The 14,652-nt window shown below is 43.6% G+C and overlaps 1 protein-coding gene across 1 annotated transcript in view; it reads right to left on the bottom strand.

Moving 5' to 3' along the window:
• LOC123991484 (YLP motif-containing protein 1-like) overlaps nucleotides 1–9,228 on the bottom strand; it is a 56,735-nt gene extending 47,507 nt beyond the window's left edge. The window contains exons 1-4 of the mRNA XM_046293102.1: nucleotides 8,417–9,228; nucleotides 4,448–4,672; nucleotides 3,819–4,010; nucleotides 3,155–3,355 (exon numbers count right to left, since the gene is read on the bottom strand). Of these exons, the coding sequence (XP_046149058.1) occupies nucleotides 3,155–3,355; nucleotides 3,819–4,010; nucleotides 4,448–4,672; nucleotides 8,417–8,977 (1,179 nt within the window). The 5' untranslated portion in view covers nucleotides 8,978–9,228. The remainder of the gene's footprint in view (nucleotides 1–3,154; nucleotides 3,356–3,818; nucleotides 4,011–4,447; nucleotides 4,673–8,416) is intronic.
• Between the last annotated feature and the right edge of the window lie 5,424 nt (nucleotides 9,229–14,652).

Below are 14,652 nucleotides of genomic sequence, written 5' to 3'. Positions count from 1 at the left end.
TTTGTGAAGAATCAACAACAAGTGGGACACAATCATGAAGTGGAACGACATTTATTGGATATTTCAAACTTTTTTAACAAATCGATAACTGAAAAATTGGGCGTGCAAAATTATTCAGCCCCCTTAAAAGTCGCTTGGGGTATGTCTCTATCAGTTTTGCACATCGAGAGACTGACATTTTTTCCCATTCCTCCTTGCAAAACTGCTCGAGCTCAGTGAGGTTGGATGGAGAGCATTTGTGAACAGCAGTTTTCAGTTCTTTCCACAGATTCTCGATTGGATTCAGGTCTGGACTTTGACTTGGCCATTCTAACACCTGGATATATTTATTTTTTAACCATTCCATTGTAGATTTTGCTTTATGTTTTGGATCATTGTCTTGTTGGAAGACAAATCTCCGTCCCAGTCTCAGGTCTTTTGCAGACTCCATCAGGTTTTCTTCCAGAATGGTCCTGTATTTCTCCCTGCTGAAGAAAAGCAGGCCCAAACCATGTTGCTGCCACCACCATGTTTGACAGTGGGGATGGTGTGTTCAGGGTGATGAGCTGTGTTGCTTTTACGCCAAACATAACGTTTTGCATTGTTGCCAAAAAGTTCAATTTTGGTTTCATCTGACCAGAGCACCTTCTTCCACATGTTTGGTGTGTCTCCCAGGTGGCTTGTGGCAAACTTTAAACGACACTTTTTATGGATATCTTTAAGAAATGGCTTTCTTCTTGCCACCCTTCCATAAAGGCCAGATTTGTGCAATATACGACTGATTGTTGTCCTATGGACAGAGTCTCCCACCTCAGCTGTAGATCTCTGCAGTTCATCCAGAGTGATCATGGGCCTCTTGGCTGCATCTCTGATCAGTCTTCTCCTTGTATGAGCTGAAAGTTTAGAGGGACGGCCAGGTCTTGGTAGATTTGCAGTGGTCTGATACTCCTTCCATTTCAATATTATCGCTTGCACAGTGCTCCTTGGGATGTTTAAAGCTTGGGAAATCTTTTTGTATCCAAATCCGGCTTTAAACTTCTTCACAACAGTATCTCGGACCTGCTTGGTGTGTTCCTTGTTCTTCATGATGCTCTCTGCGCTTTTAACGGACCTCTGAGACTATCACAGTGCAGGTGCATTTATACGGAGACTTGATTACACACAGGTGGATTGTATTTATCATCATTAGTCATTTAGGTCAACATTGGATCATTCAGAGATCCTCACTGAACTTCTGGAGAGAGTTTGCTGCACTGAAAGTAAAGGGGCTGAATAATTTTGCACGCCCAATTTTTCAGTTTTCGATTTGTTAAAAAAGTTTGAAATATCCAATAAATGTCGTTCCACTTCATGATTGTGTCCCACTTGTTGTTGATTCTTCACAAAAAAATACAGTTTTATATCTTTATGTTTGAAGCCTGAAATGTGGCAAAAGGTCGCAAAGTTCAAGGGGGCCGAATTCTTTCGCAAGGCACTGTAATATATATATATATATATATATATATACACACATTTTTAATATTTAAAAATATATATATTTTACATCAAGTGTTTTTACATCAACCTGGTCAGGGTGTAACCAGCAACGTACACAGATTGAAATACAATGACTAGAGTGGACACAGGTGTCTATTGTACATGACAGATATCACCTTCATCAGGGAACTAGATTCAGCTTCGGACACATGTTTTCTAGAGCGAGTGGTCAGGGGGGGGGCCGGAACATAATTACTAATATTTTATAGACTGCAGCCCCCCCCCACCCCCCTCCCCCTAAAAAATAAACTACAGATGACTAAAACAATCCCCCCGAGCTGACAAGGTACAAATCTGTTCCTAGGCCGTCATTGGAAATAAGAATGTGTTCTTAACTGACTTGCCTAGTTAAATAAAAAAATAATTTAAAAACCTTGCTTACATTTGTATCCAATCACATTATATTCCTCTTTCAGGTGAGGTAATATTTCAGAACAGATTTCCTAAATTTAAATCAAATGGAGCTGATTTGCTGGTATTTTATGTCCATCAATAGACATATTGGGGGGGAGGGTGGGGGTAGGTTCAGAAAAATTGGTTGTCCAAATTAAAATAACACCTGCGGCCCAAATTCGCCCCACAAGTCAGGGGACCCTGTTCTACATTCTGTTCCATTACATCCTACTGAACAAGTCAGGGAACCCTGTTCTACATTCTGTTCCATTACATCCTACTGAACAAGTCAGGGAACCCTGTTCTACATTCTGTTCCATTACATCCTACTGAACAAGTCAGGGAACCCTGTTCTATTCTACATCCTGTTCCATTACATCCTACTGAACAAGTCAGGGAACCCTGTTCTATTCTACATCCTGTTCCATTACATCCTACTGAACAAGTCAGGGAGCCCTGTTCTACATCCTGTTCCATTACATCCTACTGAACAAGTCAGGGAACCCTGTTCTACATCCTGTTCCATTACATCCTACTGAAAAAGCCATAGAAGCAGAGGGGAGGTACACACACACACAGTACAGAGGTGTCTGGTTGTACCTGTAGGTGTGCTGAGGTGGAGTTTGTCTGGTTGTACCTGTACCTGTAGGTGTGCTGAGGTGGAGTTTGTCTGGTTGTACCTATAGGTGTGCCGAGGTGGAGTTTGTCTGGTTGTACCTGTAGGTGTGCCGAGGTGGAGTTTGTCTGGTTGTACCTGTAGGTGTGCCGAGGTGGAGTTTGTCTGGTTGTACCTGTAGGTGTGCCGAGGTGGAGTTTGTCTGGTTGTACCTGTAGGTGTGCTGAGGTGGAGTTTGTCTGGTTGTACCTGTAGGTGTGCTGAGGTGGAGTTTGTCTGGTTGTACCTGTACCTGTGCTGAGGTGGAGTTTGTCTGGTTGTACCTGTAGGTGTGCTGAGGTGGAGTTTGTCTGGTTGTACCTGTAGGTGTGCTGAGGTGGAGTTTGTCTGGTTGTACCTGTACCTGTAGGTGTGCTGAGGTGGAGTTTGTCTGGTTGTACCTGTAGGTGTGCTGAGGTGGAGTTTGTCTGGTTGTACCTGTAGGTGTGCTGAGGTGGAGTTTGTCTGGTTGTACTGTACCTGTAGGTGTGCTGAGGTGGAGTTTGTCTGGTTGTACCTGTAGGTGTGCTGAGGTGGAGTTTGTCTGGTTGTACCTGTAGGTGTGCTGAGGTGGAGTTTGTCTGGTTGTACCTGTAGGTGTGCTGAGGTGGAGTTCATCTGTTCCTGCCACTGCTTCCACTGTAACTCGTAGTCCTGTAGCTGGTCTTTATGTGGGTAGGACTGGAACTGCTCTTGCCATTGGCTGAAGGTGCGGCCCCAGTCTTCAAACACCGGGCCAAACTGCTTCTGCTGCGTCTCATAGTGACTCAGCTGCATGGCCATAGACATTGTCTACACGGGGGGGGAGTTGAGAAAAACTGTTTTCCAAACAATGTGGAAATTTGCCTTGTGCATAGGCCTGATATAAAGAAGACGACATCTCAGAGAATAGAATCGGCTTATTTAAATTGTCCATCTTTCGAGAGGAAATTAGAATTTTGCTTTCAAAAATAACCCCTGACAGCAAACAGACAACACACATGTTGTGAGTAGCATGCTGGGATAACATGTTCTACAATCACGCAAACTGTATTTTATCCATGCAAAATAAAGTGAATTACTATAATGATGAAACGGATTGAAGTAAGCACAGAACTGATCACAACTTCAGCTATATTCTAAAATAAAAATATACATTAATAAATACATTAAAATTAAAAAAGGAGGGGAAGAATCTTGAATCATTAACATTTTCGGTGAGTAAAAAAATATACAAACAAAAAAAAAAGGCTTAAAACAAATGTCATAGAGATACCTCTAGCTGTGCAGGTTGTTGGATACACTGCTGGTACTGGTTGAGGATGGTCTGTAGCTGAGCATGGTGCTGCATCAGGGCTTGGTACTGGTAGCCTGCTCTCTGCTGCTGGGCCTGCTGCCACTGGGCCGCTGCACTCTGGAGCTGCTGCAGGCGGGCCACCTCTACTGGGTCCTGGGTCATGGGGGCAGGCTGCAGGAGGAGAGGATACTAGACTTGTATAGCCCTTTTTATTACAACAGGAATCTCAAAGACACTGTTAAATACAAAACATTTGAGTTAGCCTATTGGCTACGTTCTTAGATCTTCCAGAGGCACGTCTTCATCAGGTCACATCTTTCGGTCTCCACACTGCACTTCAAGGACAGAGGTGAAAGTTCACCCGATATATTAATTTAGTTGTCCCCCCCCCAATGACATTGGGAAACCGATACGTGAATACCTAGCATATCATTGAATTGTTACAGCTCATCATCGGAGTATGTTCTGATGATATTGCACAGGAATGTTTGAAAACTTCTCATTCTCATGAGATCCTGTAAGCTTTGTCTATGATAGACCAAGATGCTCACTGACAATACTAATCACAGTTTATCTCAGACATGTGAAACAGTCAAGTTTCTCCTTACCTTTGTGTCATCGGGTGGAGGTGGTGGTGGGGGCTCCTCTTTTGGAGGTGGTGGTGGAGGGGCGTTCTTGGGTGGTTCCGATGGAGGGGGAGGGGCGGCTGCCGCCGAGTGGGGCTGGGGTTTGGGAGGTGGGGGTGCTGGGCCATCACCCTGGCCCTGTTTGTTCTCTGCTTTCAGCCTCTGCAGATTCTGGAGATGCTGCTTGTACCAATACTGCTGCTGCTCCTGGACGACAACAACAAAACATCATATCAACATCAGACATTCTGGTTAGCATGGTGTTCTAGCGACACAGCGCTTCTCTTGAGACGTGATGACAGCTTGTGCAGGTAGACGAGATCTCATCACAACACTGTGAGAAACTAGCTTGGCCGCAGATAGATCTTTATGCTGTTCTGTCAACTCCTATGGTCATTGGCCTAGGGCTGTCCCCGGCAACAGCAAAAACCTTGGTCGACCAATAGCCTTCCGTTCTTTCGACCAATCGATTGGGCAAAAAAATTTACAAAGGGTATTTTTCCCCCTCATCTATAGACACTTCCGGTGTGTTTTAATCAAATCAACTATATCCACTGAGCCCGTCTGATGCTTTAGGCAAACGGTTTGATTAAATAATTAAGATACACAAATGACTAGAGGGAGTCCGACCAGCAATTGATTGGATTGTGGCCGGCCGGCCACAGACTATCTGCGCCGTGTAAATAACAATAATAATTATTTAAAGACAGCGAGCGACTGTGTGAGTAGAACCCGTTGTCTCTCTCTCTCTCCTCCCGGCTGCAGCGACCACCACAGGATATCAGCAGTGTTTATCGCGCTGTCCCTGTTGCTGAAGCTGCAGAGTTGCGGACGTTTCTGACTGAAAAGTTCTGTTTCTCTTTGAGGAAAGATATTCCCTATTCCCTCAAGCCGTGCTGTCTTTACATGACACGCGACCAAAGACCTTTTCACAATGGACTAGTATTACTAGGTTGGTGATGTAATTATTGCTCCAGAATGTCCGTTATTCCAGAAGACGATTTTAGTCCCCCCCCCACCACCAAAACTGCCCCCCATGTAATTCTAATTTTATTTTCAATAAGTTGACAGTTTTGACAGAAACCTGCAGGTTTTTAATTCTAGGTGTGACGATACAGTATTTCAACATGTCTAGGTGTGAAGGTACAGTATTTCAACATGTCTAGGTGTGACGATACAGTATTTCAACATGTCTAGGTGTGAAGGTACAGTATTTCAACATGTCTAGGTGATGGGGCCACACTGATAACTCCAGCTTGGTTCCCAAGTTTCTAAACCATACCAAACCATCGTTCATATAGTGTCGCCATCATATTTGAATTGAGGAAGTGTGATCATAATCATTAAATCAAATCAAATTTATTGATATAGCCCTTCGTACATCAGCTGATATCTCAAAGTGCTGTACAGAAACCCAGCCTAAAACCCCAAACAGCAAGCAATGTAGGTGTAGAAGCACGGTGGCTAGGAAAAACTCCCTAGAAAGGCCAGAGCCTAGGAAGAAACCTAGAGAAGAACCAGGCTATGAGGGGTGGCCAGTCGTCTTCTTCAGGGGTAGAAGCCAGGATTTTAGGATATTTTAGCGATCCACTGTACATCCTAAATGTCCCCCAGCCTTCAGATGTGAGCTAAACAAAGCTATTGCAATTGAGATGCATTTTAAGCCTATGGATGAGAAAGCTATCGTATCATTTCCAAACCTTTAAGTCAGTTGAATGCTGCCGCTTTGCGATCTATTAACAGCAACAGTTGCATTAAATAGGCTCAGCGGTTTTTTTTTTACTGATGCATTTTGGTAATATTCAGTTCATACACACAAAACATATGAACAAAAGCATTCACTGAAAGTTGATAGGCTGCTTGTAGTCCATTCATATATAGTTTATGCGCAGCACTTAGTTCAATTTATCCAATCAGTTATTGTTTTCTTGTGCAAACTGCAAGCAACAGCTGTCAAACTGAGAAATTTCTCTCAAAAAACCACAGGGATCTCGATTCACAAAAGACTAATATTATCAGAGGACTTTTGGAGTTTGTCCCCCCCACAAAAAAAATAGTTGGTTATTCTGTCTGGAATTGTTACTCTCCTGCCATGTAAAAAATACTGACAAGGCATATTCATTTTGTGACTAATTGTGGAAAATATTGGAGATCAACAAAAAGAAGGTATGGATCAAGTGCTGTGTGTATATTATTGTCTGCCAAACAGGTGTGGTATAGATTACACTACAATTGTTCTGACCGGAACAATGTAAACGCTAAATAAATTAGAAGCGTACCAGTCTGTTGTAACGTTTTTTTTTTTTAAAGCCTTTTATTACTGCAAAGAATACCAACAATCGAATTCATTTGTGAATGCAATTTCTAAAAAAGGAACAATTTATTAATTGTTTAAGCTAATTATTCAAGGCTCGCTTTATTTTATTTTAAAACGAAAATGCCTGATTGCATTTCAAATCGCGTGTGATGACATGAACAACTTAATGATTGATACAGTATTATCAATATATAAGTATTACAGACCTCAGACCTGTATATGTATTACAGACCTCAGACCTATATATTACTATAGTCAGTTGTGGTATTAAGATGAAACAGTATACAGACCTGGTGGTTAGATTGATACCCTGTATAAGTATGTCAGTTGTGGTATTAAGATGAAACAGTATGCGGTTACAGGCCTACAGCTCAGTGGTGGTTATACAAGTGATTGATACAGTAGCCTGTATAAGTATTACTATAGTCAGTTGTGGTATTAAGATGAAACAGTATGCGGTCTGAGGCCTACAGCTCAGTGGTGGTTATACAAGTGATTGATACAGTAGCCTGTATAAGTATTACTATAGTCAGTTGTGGTATTAAGATGAAACAGTATGCGGTCTGAGGCCTACAGCTCAGTGGTGGTTATACAAGGCTGCTCTACTTGTCATTATCATTAGTAGGCTATGACTTATTATTATAATAATAATGATCATAATAATAGTAATCATAACAAGAAGGAGATCAAGGAAAAGGAGCGTTATTATAATGATCAACATTAAGAGTAATCAACACTAAATAAATTATAAATAATTTAGTTGTGTATATTACATTTGAATGACTATTTCATTCCAAGTCATCATCTCTATAGAGCTGCTGTCTGACAAAAATCACTATTTAGTAGTTCTTCAAATTAAATATGGCATACTTTTATGACTGCTGAATGCAAACTATCAATCACTGATCATGTATATTCAGCTAAAGCAACAGCTGCTTTCTATATCCCCTCAAGATCGCGTATTCCTGTCTCTGCATAAAAGAAACACGGACAGGAAAAGTAGATGTGCAATGGATTATGGTCATTGTAGTTAATTAGCAAGTTTCACACACTAAACTATGTAAAACATGGTCTTGATGGAAACTACAACTCCCTGCTACGTCGCACAGTTCAGTCTGGATCCTTATTGAACTCACAGATTTAAAAAAAAAACTAAATAAAAACGGAATAAAAAAAAAAAATGTAATCGAAGTTTGTTCGATTAGTTGTTTTAAAACCGAAAAAAATAACCTATATTTTGGTTAATTGTTCAGCACTAATGGAGACATAACATCCCCAGTTTAAAGGCCGACCGGGGTATAGGAGGTTGCCATTAGCAACTACATTGGACAACTTATTTTGTGTGTAATTGTACAATAATCGGTTCAAGGACATACATTGTATTAGAAACAACTATTGGTACCATGATTGTCTTCGAAAATTATTATTCTTATTATTATTATACACGTTTAATTTAAAATAAATAAATATAAAACGACCACGAAACGGCCATTTTTCTATTAAATTATAATGGGGGATCCTGTTTTCTGTCTGCAGTACTCCGTGGCTTCAATGAGAGGCAGTCGTTCTCCCCGAGCCGAGTTTCCATCTCGGAAATTTGACTCTTTTGGGGCCAAAGATTATTTCTTGTTTACCTCTTTAGTAGCTGGTGTACCATTGTTCTGAGTGGGTACCTGTGGGTTCGCCTCTGATGGGGGAAGCTGGGTCTCTTTGGGCTGCGCTGGCTGAAGTTGTGGGCTTGGCGCCCCGGTTTCCATGGTCTGATACTCCTCTTGATAAAGGGAAGGGCCTTGCATGGACTGATACTCCTCTTGGTATGAGGAAGGGGCACCGGTCCCCGTTGAACCATACCCATATCCCGAGTTGCCTTGCCACGACTCGGCCGTAGGACCACCGCTGCCGCCGTAAGGGGTTTCAGGTACGGTCCTGTCGTGGTGCAGCACAGATTGGAGCTGTTTTTGGTGGAGCTGTTGCAGCTGCTGCATCTGCTGGAGATGCTGCTCCCGCAGGCTGTTGAACGTCGACCCGGGTGCAGCTGCGGGTGTAGCAGCTCCATAGCCCCCGAATCCTCCCCCGAAGCCTTCGCCTTGAGGAGACTGACCCCTCGGTGCACCGAAGTGCTGCTGCGATGGTGGTTGATGGCCGCCACCACCACCACCACCACCACCATAGTTACTACCCCAAGAGGGATACATGCTTTTGGAAGCAGCGAGCAATGTGTAGGCCTTTGTCCTCACATAAATCTGGTGCAGTTCAAAATAACCAATTTAAAGCTACTTTATCCTCGATAGAGGTACGTTACCACGCGTGTTATCCGTAAACACACGTTGATTATTGACGTCGTTTGATGTATCAATAAATACTAACAGATGAAATTAAATGCGTTGTTCGTGTGGGTTTTCGGGTTCCGTATCATTTTAGCTACAAAGCTATCTGGTCGTGGAGGGAAACGTAAACGCTGATTGGTTGGCATGTAGTCTTACACACATCATTTCCGGTTCGCCCAAATGGTTATTTTTCCATTCCACAAGAGGGTGACATTTCTTTATATATTTACAAGCCTCATACACCACAGCCAGATTTCAGTAGTCCAACCAAGGATTGTCTATTTATTATATTTGACAAGATAGTCAAGTGACCGCACAAACAATGGCAATATGTCCTCAAAGATGGAAGGCGAGATCAGATGGGACCATTCTAGCAGATGAGAGGGCAGATAACAGTGAACAACAGGCGGTAGAGATAGGCATCTTTGTATCTGTGCCGTTATAGCGTCTGTGACGGCATAAAATACAATTATATTTGTCACATTGAAATGCTTACTCAGGAGCCCGTTCCCAACAATGCAGAGTTAAAAAGTAAGAAACATTTGCAAAACATAAATAAATAAAATACATTGTGGCTATATTCATTTTAAAGCCTCAGTTATCTTCTTCTTCATTGGCTGATTGTGGTGCCAAACTCAGAGGAATCCCCATCCAGTTGACTACTTTAAAATAGTGGAAAGCCTCTGGCAATATCCATATCCGCGATGAGTCCTCAATCTATGACAACAGGCACAACTATGCCCCCTCCCCTGACCGTAAATTGGAGAATTTTGTATTTTTTTCAAACACCTGAAACCTATTTTCCCTGCAATATAGAGCCATAATCATTTGCCTAATTCTACTTTAAAAAATATATATATAATAATAAATAACATGTTTCTTTTTTTACATATCTAAGTATACATCTTGAGCTGTCTGTGTTTAAAACATTTTTTTTAGGAAACTAAATAGGCTTCTCTGCATCTCTGCTAAAATCTAGGTAAAACTAACTTCATAAAATTGCTAAATGGCTATTAGTATTACAGAGAAACGACAACAAAACATTTAACAGGACAAATAATATAATAATAATAATATATGCCATTTAGCAGACGCTTTTATCCAAAGCGACTTACAGTCATGTGTACATACATTCTACGTATGGGTGGTCCCGGGGATCGAACCCACTACCCTGGCGTTACAAGCGCCATGCTCTACCAACTGAGCTACAGAAGGACCACAATCTGAGGGGGCATGTGCCCCTTTGCCACCAATGGGCATGACGCCTGAATTTCTTTATAATAGGCCTATTTTGTTTTGACCATCACAAAAGTCTGAACCATGAACAAATTATAGGAGCGTTGTGACGGTTTGGGAATCCTTTTGGTTTTCCCCTTGAGCCTTTCAAGTTCATCAGAGAGAGAGGGAAGGGGAAGGGGGGGGGGGAGGGCACGGCTGCAGACTTTCACCCTACCCTTCACCCAGTGTTACTGTTTTGCCCTCAGTTAGAATTAGCTCCACCAGTAAATCTGTATTAATTCTAAGCAGAACCACTTAAAAAGAATCGTTAAAGAGGATTAATCAACCCCCGCCCCGTTTAATGTCTCACCTTAATGAGTTTGTCAGCAGTGTTTTAACATCTCCTGATGACCTCGTATTTTAGTGATGACATTAAAGGGGTGTTGGAGAAGAAATGGCCCATTCAGGATCCAACGATCCCCCCCAAGGACACCCTATTCCCCTATATAGGGCACTACTGTTGACCAGCACTGTGGGGGACAATTCCCCTATATAGTGCACTACTGTTGACTAGCCCTGTGGGGGACAATTCCCCTATATAGTGCACTACTGTTGACCAGCCCTGTGGGGGACAATTCCCCTATATAGTGCACTACTGTTGACCAGCACTGTGGGGGACAATTCCCCTGTGCACTACTGTTGACCAGCCCTGTGGGGACATTCCCCTATATAGTGCACTACTGTTGACCAGCCCTGTGGGGGACAATTCCCCTATATAGTGCACTACTGTTGACCAGCACTGTGGGGGACAATTCCCCCATATAGTGCACTACTGTTGACCAGCCCTGTGGGGGACAATTCCCCTATATAGTGCACTACTGTTGACCAGCCCTGTGGGGGACAATTCCCCTATATAGTGCACTACTGTTGACCAGCCCTGTGGGGGACAATTCCCCTATATAGTGCACTACTGTTGACCAGCCCTGTGGGGGACAATGCACAATAGAAGGACTAGTGTTATATTTGGGATGCAGCTCTTTCTACTCTCTAGACGGGACGACCTTCCCGACGCAAGGACAAATCAGGGAGAGATGCAGATACATTATCAAGGGATGGGAGAGGAGGGTGGAGGAGTCCCTATAGAGGAGCTCTGCACTCTCTCCTTTATAAAGCATGATTGGCACAATGTGACACAGCAGCCTGGACTCAGAGCCGTACAAAACATACTTGATGTATTTCGGAGCACCTCCAAGACGTGTGATACTTACTGGTCTAGTTACTTGAGACAGAAATAAAGTAGGGAGGATGGTTGGACGTAATCCGCGATAGTCTAGCAATACAAAGGTTGCGTGTTCGAGTTAGGTCAGGGACAACTTTAGCATTTTAGCTAAGCCTTGTTCTGAACTTAACCCAATTCACCTAACCTGCTACGTAAATTCACCTAACCTGCTACATAAATTCACCTAACCTGCTACGTAAATTCACCTAACTTGCTATGTAAATTCACCTAACCTGCTATTTAAATTCACCTAACCTGCTACGTAAATTCACATAACCTTTGTGGTCAGTTACTCTAACCACCAACGTTAATTATCCCCAAGCAACCTGGTCTCAGATGAAAACTTGCAATACTATACGTCCTCCAAGACTTGTACATTACGTCATGAAATTCGTATGATTTTGTACAACCAGGTAATACATATTATACACCCTCTAATTCGCATGATATTGTATGACCGCTAACCTAACGTAACCTAATGTAATGAAACATGTCATTGTAAATGGATGTTCACAGATTTACGTACAGAATAATATGAATTGCCCTGAGACCAGATTGGATACAGTTCTGTTTAGATTACAACAAAACACTGTGTAGGGAATTGCATAGGCAGACCAGGGAATAGCACAGGGAGGCCAGGGAATAGCATATACAGACCAGGGAATAGTGTAGGGAATAGCATAGGCAGACCAGGGAATAGTGTAGGGAGGCCAGGGAATAGCATAGGCGGACCAGGGAATAGCATAGGGAGGCCAGGGAATAGTGTAGGGAGGTCAGATAATAGTGTAGGGAGGCCAGAGAATAGGGTAGGGAGGCCAGGGAATAGCATAGGGAGCCCAGGGAGTAGTGTAGGGAGGCCAGATAATAGTGTAGGGAGGCCAGAGAATAGTGTAGGGAGGCCAGAGAATAGTGTAGGGAGGCCAGAGAATAGTGTAGGGAGGCCAGAGAATAGTATAGGGAGGCCAGAGAATAGTGTAGGGAGGCCAGGGAATAGCACGATGCATCTTAGTTCAGCGCTGTTTATAATAGCAGGATATGCCTTTACTGCTCAGGACAGTAGGATTTGTACAGTGTCTTTTGGTGGGCTGTAGGGTGACAGTATACTGTACTACTATATTTGTTTAATATATGAAAGAAAGGTCAAGTCGTTTTAGTACAAATTAGGTTATACATATTTTGTCACTTTTATTATTTCAGACCAAATTAGGATATTTTTGTGGTCATGATGCCACTTCAAAACAAAACGTCTACCAGTGTATCATATTATTGAACAGGATATCACGGAGGTTTGCGTTTTTTCGTCATGATTCTTGTTCTGGAGGCAGCTCTGCAGAGAGGTCGCTATAGTTGGCACAGCCACAAAGTCCTAAAATCAGATGTAATCCTAACCAACACACTAACCATTAGTCATGTGTGATTAACAGGAGCTGTGCTGGAGCTGTGTTTGGAAGACAAGGGATGGATCCTGAAGGTATTTTTTTAAACCAAAAACATATGTAGTGTCCGAATGTTTAAAGCTACAAACTGTTAAAAGAAATCTGTGAAAAGTTGAGACTCACAAACACGCACACGTTTTGCTCTATGACCCTCACGATCTACACAAGAGTCAAGGGTTTTTCTACATAGTAGACCATAGTAGATCCCAGGTCATAGTGTCTATAATACTGTAAGGGGTTTTTCTAAATAGAAGATCATAGGAGATCCCAGGTCATAGTGTCTATAATACTGTAAGGGGTTTTGCTAAATAGAAGATCATAGGAAATCCCAGGTCATAGTGTCTATAATACTGTAAGGGGTTTTTCTAAATAGAAGATCATAGGAAATCCCAGGTCATAGTGTCTATAATACTGTAAGGAGTTTTTCTACATAGAAGATCATAGGAAATCCCTGGCTGGATGTTCCCTGGCTGGATGTTCCCTGGCTGGCTGGATGTTCCCTGGCTGACTGGATGTTCCCTGGCTGACTGGATGTTCCCTGGCTGGATGTTCCCTGGCTGGATGTTCCCTGGCTGGCTGGATGTTCCCTGGCTGGATGTTCCTGGCTGGATGTTCCCTGGCTGGCTGGATGTTCCCTGGCTGGATGTTCCCTGGCTGGATGTTCCCTGGCTGGCTGGATGTTCCCTGGCTGGATGTTCCCTGGCTGGATGTTCCTGGCTGGATGTTCCCTGGCTGGATGTTTCCTGGCTGGCTGGCTGTTCCCTGGCTGGATGTTCCCTGGCTGACTGGATGTTCCCTGGCTGGATGTTTCCTGGCTGGCTGGATGTTCCCTGGCTGGATGTTCCCTGGCTGGCTGGATGTTCCCTGGCTGGATGTTCCCTGGCTGGCTGGATGTTCCCTGGCTGGATGTTCCCTGGCTGGCTGGATGTTCCCTGGCTGGCTGGATGTTCCCTGGCTGGCTGGATGTTCCCTGGCTGGATGTTCCCTGGCTGGCTGGATGTTCCCTGGCTGGCTTGATGTCCCCTGGCTGGCTGGATGTTCCCTGGCTGGCTGGATGTTCCCTGGCTGGCTGGATGTTCCCTGGCTGGATGTTCCCTGGCTGGATGTTCCCTGGCTGGCTGGATGTTTCCTGGCTGGGTGTTCCCTGGCTGGCTGTTCCCTGGCTGGCTGTTCCCTGGCTGGATGTTCCCTGGCTGGCTGGATGTTCCCTGGCTAGATGTTCCCTGGCTGGCTGGATGTTCCCTGGCTGGCTGGATGTTCCCTGGCTGGCTGGATGTTCCCTGGCTGGATGTTCCCCGGCTGTCTGGCTGTTCCCCGTCTGGCTGTTCCCTGGCTGACTCCTTGTCTAGCTGTCTGTCTCTTTAGCTGTCTGGATGACTGGCTGGCTGGCTGTCTGTTCCCTGGCTGTCTGGATGACTGGCTGGCTGGCTGCTTCCAAAACGCTTTGCTTTGTTTGACAAATCAATTTTCCCATAACCCTGTGAGGGGAAAAGTGATGCCGATTGATTGGCCTCTGAATTTGTTTTCCAGAATATTGTTGATGGCTGGATAGATTAATTGGTGCGACATTTGAAAGCCTCCCACCTCTCTCTCTCTCTCTCTCTCTCTCT

Source organism: Oncorhynchus gorbuscha, linkage group LG12, assembly GCF_021184085.1.
Source record: "Oncorhynchus gorbuscha isolate QuinsamMale2020 ecotype Even-year linkage group LG12, OgorEven_v1.0, whole genome shotgun sequence".
Classification (NCBI taxonomy): domain Eukaryota; kingdom Metazoa; phylum Chordata; class Actinopteri; order Salmoniformes; family Salmonidae; genus Oncorhynchus; species Oncorhynchus gorbuscha.
Note: the sequence above shows the minus strand (reverse complement) of the source record. Positions and strands in the feature narration are given on the sequence as shown.